Source organism: Lissotriton vulgaris, chromosome 1_2, assembly GCF_964263255.1.
Source record: "Lissotriton vulgaris chromosome 1_2, aLisVul1.2, whole genome shotgun sequence".
Classification (NCBI taxonomy): domain Eukaryota; kingdom Metazoa; phylum Chordata; class Amphibia; order Caudata; family Salamandridae; genus Lissotriton; species Lissotriton vulgaris.
Genome location: NC_141686.1, coordinates 170,617,828 through 170,627,692, shown reverse-complemented (window position 1 = coordinate 170,627,692; position 9,865 = coordinate 170,617,828). Strand labels below are relative to the sequence as shown.

The 9,865-nt window shown below is 41.3% G+C and overlaps 1 protein-coding gene across 2 annotated transcripts in view; it reads right to left on the bottom strand.

Annotated features, from left to right (window-relative positions):
• Window positions 1-611: 611 nt before the first annotated feature.
• Window positions 612-9,865, bottom strand: part of KDM7A (lysine demethylase 7A) — a 345,661-nt gene continuing 336,407 nt past the window's right edge. Inside the window, exon 20 of one of the 2 annotated variants that reach the window (XM_086953055.1) lies at window positions 612-5,460. In XM_086953055.1, the coding sequence (XP_086809181.1) occupies window positions 5,366-5,460 (95 nt within the window). In that variant the 3' untranslated portion in view covers window positions 612-5,365. The remainder of the gene's footprint in view (window positions 5,461-9,865) is intronic. The other variant, XM_086953056.1, reaches the window with a different exon arrangement.

The window sequence follows — 9,865 nt, the reverse complement described above, 5'->3', positions numbered from 1 at the left end:
TATATATTGTATAGGACGCTGGGTTATTTCAGAACAACTTTAAATAGGAGGCTCGGAGGCTGTTTGTGGCAATTAAAACAATGCTTTAAACCAGTGTTGCATTGCAGGGTGCCAAAGAAGGATGGCTAAAACCTACTTGAAAATAATTGAAAAAGTACAAAAACATGGAAGAACTAAATGTGATAAGCCACTCAGCCCACACCTGGCAAGGGATCTCATATTTGCACAAAATGGGAACACTACTGCTTAAAAGGTATGACACTTGCACTGCGCCACTTGTGAATCACAGTGAATTGACTATCTTTGAAAAGCAGATTATGGTCGTGACACGGAGTGGTAAGGTAAACCTTGAGTTGTAGCAATGAAATACCCTGCGGTACAAAAGGGGACGGAGCATCTGAACCAATCAAACACTCACACCCAGGCAACAGATCTGGGTTTAATCCATTGCCGTTCTTTAGCCCACTCTTTTGTACCGCAATGAAATACCCTGGACATAGGAAAACAACTGATATTCTTAATATTCAGATTAAAGGACAAACCAGACAAGAATTTCCTTTGAGTTTTCAGACTAGCAAATAACGAAAAAAATGAAAAATAAAGAATACAACTTTGAAAACCAAGAGGAACACAACATTTTAATTTCAATATTTAAAAGTACAGAAAACTTGTGAATATTGAAAACAAGCCACTTGACCTCAATGGGCCATTCAGTGTGCGCTTCTACTGTAAAAACATACAAAGCAATTTGTTTAAAATCCTGTACATATGCTTTCCCTGCCTGCAGGCAAACAAGGGGAAATACTGTTCATTGTAGGAAAAAATGCTCTTTGAAGCTGCTGGCAGCGCCCTCTTATCCAATTAAGGATATGGGCAGTAGACAAGGCAAGCCACTGTAGTGTTCAACAAGCCAGCAGCATGGATAACAAACTTTTCTTTTTACCAGAAATAGTTGCAGTGAGTGTGGAAGAGCAACAGATACAAAGCTGGCAAAAAGCTGCTAGAAAACGAGTACAAAATATTGAAAAAAAACATTCTCTCTTTTCATATAGCAATCTTTAGGTAGAGGAGGAAAACTATCACAGCCCTGAACAGATGCAAACCCCAAAGAGATAAACGTGGCAATTGATGTAGATTGAGCACTTGGAAAGAACTTTTTTTTACCATCTCCCCATTTCAGGTTTTCCAAAAGCACAAGAAAATTATGGCTTACGTTTCAACATAAAATACAGACTGTGGGCTTGTTTTGGGGTCCAAAACCTTGCTGCTGCTCATCAAATTTCAGAAGTCAACTTTCAGCCACATGAACTCCATTCCATGATAGTGAGGGTGCAGCAATGATAGCTTTCAGCGTTGAAGTGTGTGTCACTGTATTACTGACTTATGTTTTTCCAGTCACTGGGCTGTATGGGTTTACCTTCTGCCCATACATCCTCAGACCACTAGTTTTTTTTTTTTTAATTGGAACATTTTGACCAGAGTACAATTCGCACTTTTCTAAAACTACAAGAGCTAAGGAGGGTTTTGGATGTCAACCTCCCTCAATCACTGAATGCTTTTCTATACACTGCTCTGGTAAGCGAAGATAGCCAGATTTCACGACATGCTTTGGGAATAAATACACAGCCAACCACAGTGTTACATTATTCACTTGCAATACTCCTGTCCGCCAATATACCTCAAAAAGGGGGTGAGTGGGTGACTGTCCGAGAGGATTAGCTATTATAGTTGAGCCCCTTCAGAATTCCATAACTGGGAATGCTGCATGAATTCAGAGGAAGAAAGCACTAAACAAGATTAAACAGGAGTTTTTAAGGTTTTAGTACACATTTCAAAGGAATGGATTTATAAACATGGAATTCCACAGGTTGCATAGGTAACTAACTCCAAGGTCATTCAAGCATCCTTGAATGACCTCCCTGGAGCTAGAGTGCTAGTGGGCAGAAGGCTGTAATGGGTTGTCTTCAAGTTCTTTCCCAAATGTCCTGCTTATGAGTATCTCTATTGAATAAAAGAAGACATGAAGTAAGGAGACGCAAGAGGTAAAACAAGAGGCAGGTCAAACATTTCATCCTACATCCTTATCTTGCAAAAAGCAACCTTCCAAAGAAAATCATAACACTTGCAGATTTTTTGTTTGTTTTAGAACTCACGAGCGCAGATATAGGACAATCAACAGCACCAATGGTGCACTAGAAATGCAGGTGCCCCTCCATGATCTTGTGCCTTTAGGAAAGTAAAAGGGGGATGAGAGCTCGTCCTCTCTACTTTCCAGCAGTTATACAACGCCAGGCCCAATCCAGTTCCCACCTGTACATTGATTCACAAACCTCAACACATCTGTGCTTTAACACAACAAACATGCCCAACACGAGGGTGCACAAATGAGGTCATTTCTCCTTCAAAGAGACCATCTTTGGGCAGTCAATATCCAACAAACCCTTTTCGCCATTTCCAGTCTCGGACTTTGATTTTATATAGCAGTGCTAATTTCTCAGGCAGACGATGGGTTAGAGGGAAGAAAACTAAGGGGGAGGAAAGAAGAATCCTGTTCATTAGTACATTCAAATTACAGTAAAACACAGTGGAGAGCCACCAGGGACATGGAAAGGAAACTGAATCACATAGCTAATAATAAGGTCACTGAGCTAGGCACTTTATCTGTCAGGAAAGGTACGATCGGCGACATCCTTGCCCTTCCAGATAAATGCCATTCCAACCATTGAATAAGAGGTTAGCTTTAGAACGTTGGGGCATTCAGCCACAGGACACTATTTTGAAGAGCCCCCCATCAACATGGAACGTGAAACCCTGTTAGTTGCTCCACACACTTAAAGTCTGATCCATAGATTTCAGCTCCTACTTGTCTCACACCAGAGAAGGAACAATCTCATGCAAATGCTTAATTGGTGACGTAGCCCTAAAGTCGGTCCATAGGAGAAACTGAACAGCAGAATTAAAAGGTTAGAGAAGCTACTGGTCCACCACCACTCATACCAGTCTTCTAAACTCGTTTTAGCTTGTTTACAAATAGGAGTTGATTACCAAGTGCATACATGAAAAATAATCTTGTGTTAAAGACTTCGAATTTAGACCAAAACTGTCTCTTGGATCTCTTTGTAGAATATATGGGTTGTGCACAACGAACACCACAAGTGTGAAACCGATGAAGATTATAGAAACGTAAGCGTAATTTGGGTCTATTTTAAGTTTAAAACTTTTTGACAAAAATACAAACCTTCATAGGTCAGATACCAAACTGTGTCTGTAGAGGATAATAAATCAGCCCAGGTAAACAGCAAACGTTTAAGCCAACACCTGAAAAGACTAACTATTGTTCAGAAAATCTAAGTCACTTAGAATAACAATTAAACTGCAGGGTTAGGTGCTTAAACTGGAAGATCCTTGTAAATACAAGGCATCTACTATTCTACCGTAATATACGTAATTCCGAATTTAAAAAGGGCATGCAGAAAGCCAGTTATTTGTGTTCTTTTGAAAGTGCAACTTACTTGCAAGCCCTCAAGTATAGTAATCCTGCTCTACGTCTGCTGTCATTGGTCTTGCAAACCATTCCCATGCATTACCATTGTTTTCACACTTTGTTCCGTCTACCCCTTTTTCCCACTTCCATCCCAAAACAATCAATGCCCCATCAATATTTTGCTATAGTGTTCCTCTGTGACAAAATGTACTTCAGGGTTGATTTTCGAGAAGTGAACTTTACTTATCCATTACAAAGCCCATTTTGACTGTACTGCAAAAAACACCATTGCAGAAAAAAATGGATTGATTAAAAACAAAAGAATTATTAAATTTTATATTACATATACATACAAATCTAGAACTGGCTATTTACAAGTGCTTCAGAACCGTCATTTGCTACAAGGTGGCTACAAAGGCTAAACGGTGCCTTCGCAGGTATCCAAGAAAAGACTCCTGAGAATGAAACGGGGTCTTATTGGAGTATGCTCAATCTTGTGAAGTGGAAATGTCCCCCCAGACAGTTTCTCTTGCCTTGCTGAATCACGATGAAGGCACAGCTTATCTACCAAATGATCCTCCGAAGATACAAGTCGCCCTCCCTCTAAGACTATCAGAAAATTAGTATTAGGCCTTTTGAAAAAGCAAGTCTCATCTGGCCAAGTTCAATCTTTAAGTTGGTCTTTCCCAAAAACCTTAAAGGCAGTATTTAGCTTATGGATATTTAAGGATTACCTCACTTAGCTTAATACAGCCACAGCTTGGTTTCTAGCTGCAACTGAATTGTGTTTATAGAATATGCAAGAAAATACAACTATGAAAGAACTCTGATATTGTCTCGATGCTTTATGGGGACACTAACTCAAATAAAAATAGGTTTGCCCTGTGTAAAAGTTGGTGGGAGGCAAGACCAAACGAACAGAAAAACTGATTGAAGTTCATAAACTATTCCCACTTGAGGATGTGATTGCTGCCATGTTACAGTTACAGCAGAAGAACCCATTCTTAGCAAATTCACTCCTTTTGAAATTGACTCGCAGCTTGCAGGCACCATTCATAACAGTTTAAAGAGACTTGAAGGGGCATCATCATAACCTCTTTCAAGACAAATCTCAGCAACTGCAATGATGCACAGGCAAATCCATCTGTTTTGGGAGGCGTTTCCATCTTCTGTACAACTATTATGAGGTATGGAGAAGAAACCCTAAACTAGGGCTAGAGCACAGTGCACAACTTACAGGGCAAGTTCGCAAACAGTGAGATTATATATATAGATATATGTACATATATCTATATATATGTATACGCACACATACATATACACTTCAGAAAATGCCTTGATTTAAAATAGAAAACTGCATCAAATCCCTGCTTAAGACTAGAACCTGAATAACAAGTGTATGCTAATCCTGCTGCTGTGGCTCTCCACTAAACATACATCAGACAAGCACAAATAAAAGCCTTCACATTAAAGTCCAAAATAAATGACTCTCCAAAAAAAAAAAAAAGTCTTCCAAATAAATAGATGTTTTAAAAACAAAATGAATTAAAAAGGTCAATTAAAATATTTTCCAAATAAATTACTGATGAGAACGAACCCCTCATCCCCTCCAAATAATTAGCTGAGATGCTACTGGCAATAAAAAGCTCTTGGGACCCTGAGGAGAAGCTGGCTTCAGTTCCTGATTCCTCTGGCCCCATCCTTATTGCTGAGAGGGTGTGGCACAGTGAAACACGGAGTCCTCTTCCCTTTGTTCGTCAAGCAGTGTTCCATACGCAAGAGTGAAGCAAGGCCGTCCAGGGCCGAGGCGAAGCAGCAGCTCCAGGCTCTGCCGGCCACAAGCTGGTCTGCGCAGGACACGCAGCGACTACATTTGCGACGTTACACAAAAAAACGTGTTTGGCTGTGGCGGTTCAGCTTCAGGATCTTCCCGAGCCGCTGCTTGGCTGTTGCCATTCCTTTCTTTGGCCGTTTGCCTGTAAACAGAAAGCGCGTTGTTACTTCAGTGGTAAAGGGACAAGCGGCACTGCAGGACAAGGACGTTAAGAAACTAAATTAAGTCAAATGAACAGAGCAATTTGGCACATGACAACCCATGTAGACTAGCAGCGCTGGGTCATTTTATAGACAATGAGCTATCAAAATGCGTAAGGTCTTCTGTGCTATCTACGCCTGTGTGGGCCCGGAGGTCAGGGGCGTAGCTTCATGGGAGGAGCTTGAGGTGTTACCACCACCATAAAAAAAATATTCTGTAGTAAATAGATGGGTACAAGTGCTTTCAGTTGGGTATGGCGAGGTGTTTGTCGAATTTCATCTAAATTTTCACATACACAGATAAAACAAACACACGCTGTTTTGTCTCAGTTTTGAAGGTCTCAAAAAATGTTGGTTAGTTTGAAAAATAGTGTTTCAAGTACTCCTAAAACACTGCCCCTTAAGCCCCCTTATGCCCCGCTTCTCATATAATGTATTTTCAAAAGAGGCTCCAGCTTGATTGTTGGGAAATCTGAAGTTTACACTTCCAATCTTGCCGACTAGACTACGCCCCTGCCAGAGGTCCTCACAAAGCCATAACACTCGGCATTTCGGTTTTTTGCTGGACTTGCTATTCAGCAAAGATGCGGATGACAACTTCATGTAGTCCTCTCCAAGAACTCCATCTGTTATCCTTAGTGTACAGCAGCTGCCATCTGGGAATAGCAACCCCTAACTGGTTTACACTGCTTAGATATGTTCATTTTACTCTCAAACTCGTCCCCTCTATTTCAACCGTGGAAGCTCTGCCCTACCCCCATTTTGTCCCTCCCGTTTACTTACCTCCTTACGTAGTTTTAGAACATGGCCTCTCCCACACATTGGCCAATGCCTGATAAACACCACCACTCTGTTAACGACAGAATGTTTGTGATCTGGACTACGACCCACTCACTTGCCCCTCCCACCCCCCTTCGCTTATTTTGTCCCTGTATCATACCTTTGCCTTAACACTCACTCCACTTTATACTCTTTCTGGTGGTTAATCTCAAGAAAACTCGTTTTTAAATTTAGATAACGCCGGGATAACAATCCCCCTTGATAAAGGACTACTTAGACATTCTGTTGTTGCCACTAAATCAATAATCTCGCTTCTTCACTTCTAAGGGGCCTAATTTCTTCATTTACACCTCCTCAAAATCTGGGTATCTGAGCAGGATATATCGTCCAGTCATGAACGCCTATTCACTTACTTTGCTGCTCTCAAATCACCTTTCTAAGTCAGGTCATAAAGCCTGCGAAATCCCCTACTACTTCCCCACCCACCCACACACACACACACCCCCACCACCCCAAAGCGCTCTAAACATAGATCCAAAAACTTTAAATACAGTTACTATGGAATTTCTATAGGGGCTGTCGAGACCAGTATCACCACGGCTGAAAAGAATGCCTCAAAACAGACCACCTCTTCTCTATCATTCAATTGAAAATAGTTTTTCCCAACTCACTTGATGTTACAGGAGGAAGATCTATATCCTATGGAAAGTCACGCTCCAAGAAACCTTCCTTTCATCTATGGGAATTCATCAATCTTCAATGAATCTCCATTTTTAACAATGAAAAATTTGGATTCCAGCATTGGATGACACTTGCCCTATTTGACTTTAAATTTCACCTGCCCCTACAGAGAAAATGTTTGCAAGCCCCCAATTAGAACACCCCCCCCCCACCCAACAAACTGAAAGCAGCTTTCATCTTTCTACATTTATCAACATCATCCCCCAAAAATCTCCAGCTGGTACGCTCACCTACAGGATACACAGGGCTAACAACCTCACCTCCCTCCCACTAGTTCCTTTGTCCTACTCCTCAGCCATGGTCCCCCACAAACCTCTTTCAACCAGACACACAACTCCTAGCCCTAATTATTCTGTTAACCCTTTTCCATGGCTCCTTTCAATGAGGCTCTAACATGATCTCTGCCCACCTAATATGCCAGCTGTCCCCTCGATCAACATAGCCAGCTTTCCCTACTGCTCTCTTCTCACATCACCACTCCAGCCTCAGCCCCATCTTGTGACACAACCATCTCACCCTAGACTCTCCCACTGACACACTGCCCACTATCTTTCACACCCTCCCCAAATTCAGTCTTGAACATTAGCTCCATTTTGAAAAGAATTAACGCCCTCGCGACACAATTCTCCTTCATTCATGTCCCATTCTCTCATTTGCCCTTGCAGGTTCATAATAACCCTTGAAGAAGAAAGTGTCATAACCCACCTTCTCGTCTGCTCCTTCAATGTCTCTCCCAAATGTCAATTTAAATCTATTCTAGACACTAGCGTACTGCCTCACAAGATCTTACCACTGTCTCTCTGATAAGGACACTAGAAAACTAATCACATCAGTTTATCTGGGAGGAAAAAATTATCGAAGTTATTTGGAGTGAAAGGCATAACCCACACCACCAGCAAATCCAGATCCAACCCTTGCAATTGTATTCACTGCTTTTCACTGCTCCCAACACGAAAACAGAACAATTCTTTCTCAAATAAACCCAGCAAAAGTTCCAGCAAATACCACCGAAAAATTGCTGACCTAATTACCTCAGTTAACTTGCCCTTTTCTTCCTTATGGAACCATGGCTAACTGACTTCTCAAAACCAGTCTAGGATGTCCTACCAATGAGGTACTCCAATATCCACATGGACAGTGAGGGAAAACAGCGGAGTCATCTCCCCGATTCATAGATCTTTCATGCTATGCAAAGTTCAGAACACTAATCAATTCTTCACTTTCCAATGATAAGCCACTGGAGTGTGAACCATAGATAAACTGATCACTATCTTCACCTTATCTACCACCCTTCCAGGCAGCAATGGTCTAACTGTTGCACAGTCATTAGAACTCCAACCTATGCTAGCAACATCTTCCTGGGCGACTTTAATCTCCACTGGGATTGCTAAAATTTGCATACAGGCATCTCTTCTAGCCTTCTTGCACATGAACAACCCCAAACAATTTTGCCAATCAGCCACTTGCATGAAAGGGTCCATTTCTAACCTCCTAATCAGAAGTACGGACTAAAGTGAAAAACCCACTCCAGTGGACTAGTATGATCACTTCCTAACTCCCTTCGCCATACACTACACCAAAACCTGTGAGACGCCTCTACTGAAGAACCTGGTGATGTGGGTTAGAGATGTCAAATATACACAGGGCACTACTGAGGAACAAATGATCTATTTTACTCTCTAACTAACCTCTATAACTATCGTGATTGACGTTTGAGATGAACTTACTCCTCTCAAACAAGAAAAAGAAATAAATGCTCACAATCCCAGTGGTTCTCAGAGCAATTGAGAATATTTTAACAAAATTAGAAATTAACCCAGTCAAAATGGCTCCAAGAAACAATTTTAGTGTAGAAAAAACCATTCCTCCAACCTGTCTCTTCAGACACCTCAAGACAACAAGGAGAAGTGCAAAAAATTGTCTTCAAGGAAAAAAATAAGGATGATTGACCACTTCCAATGCTTCCATATACTGACCTGTGGAGTCCCAAAGTCCTGGTCATGATCAACTCCCAAGCTGTGTTGTCAAAGACCATTCTAAATCTTAAACCTTACTCTCACATCTGACCCTGCACTGACAAAATTAGTGAAAGGTATTTGCCATACACTCATTAGTTTCCTGACTTCCCTATGGAATAACTACGAGAGGCAAGTCATTGACCTTGATGCCGTGAAAAATGAACAAGTCACTGCTTAACTAAAAAAAAAAAAGTAGATTGAAAGATCTAAAAAAAACACGTTGCCCGATTTTAAAATTCCCTTTTCTAGCGAAAGTCATGGAGAGTGGCACAGTAACTGTTCATCAAAAGAATAACCTACTTGACAAACTTTGTCAGACTACAGATTGATTGCCAGCTCCATGCTGCAGCCAATCACCCTAAACAAACAATACTGGATGTCTCATCACTAATCATAATCACCACCCCTCTGGACCGATCTCGCCAACCTGCTATATTGTAAACCAGCTATTGCAGATAAGTCATGAAAAACAAAACAGACAGGAATTACGACATTCCACCTAATGTTTGGTATACAAAAAGCACACGAGCCCCACAAGAGCAGGCATAAATGCAGATGAGTGGCCCAATCCTAGTACTAAGAGCTAATCACAGAACCCCCAACATTACTCTCGCTAAACAGGTGTCCTACTTAAATGAGGTGTACCTTCAAACGTGCTTTGCAGTGGCTCATTGGCGATCTAGCAGAGAAACTGGCATCACAGGCAGCTTATGTCCCATGCGAAGCACAAACTCCTTGAAATTCCTGCTTTTAAGAAATCTAAAACTAAATCAATCTTCCAGGAGCGGACCGAAAGTCTGGAACTCTC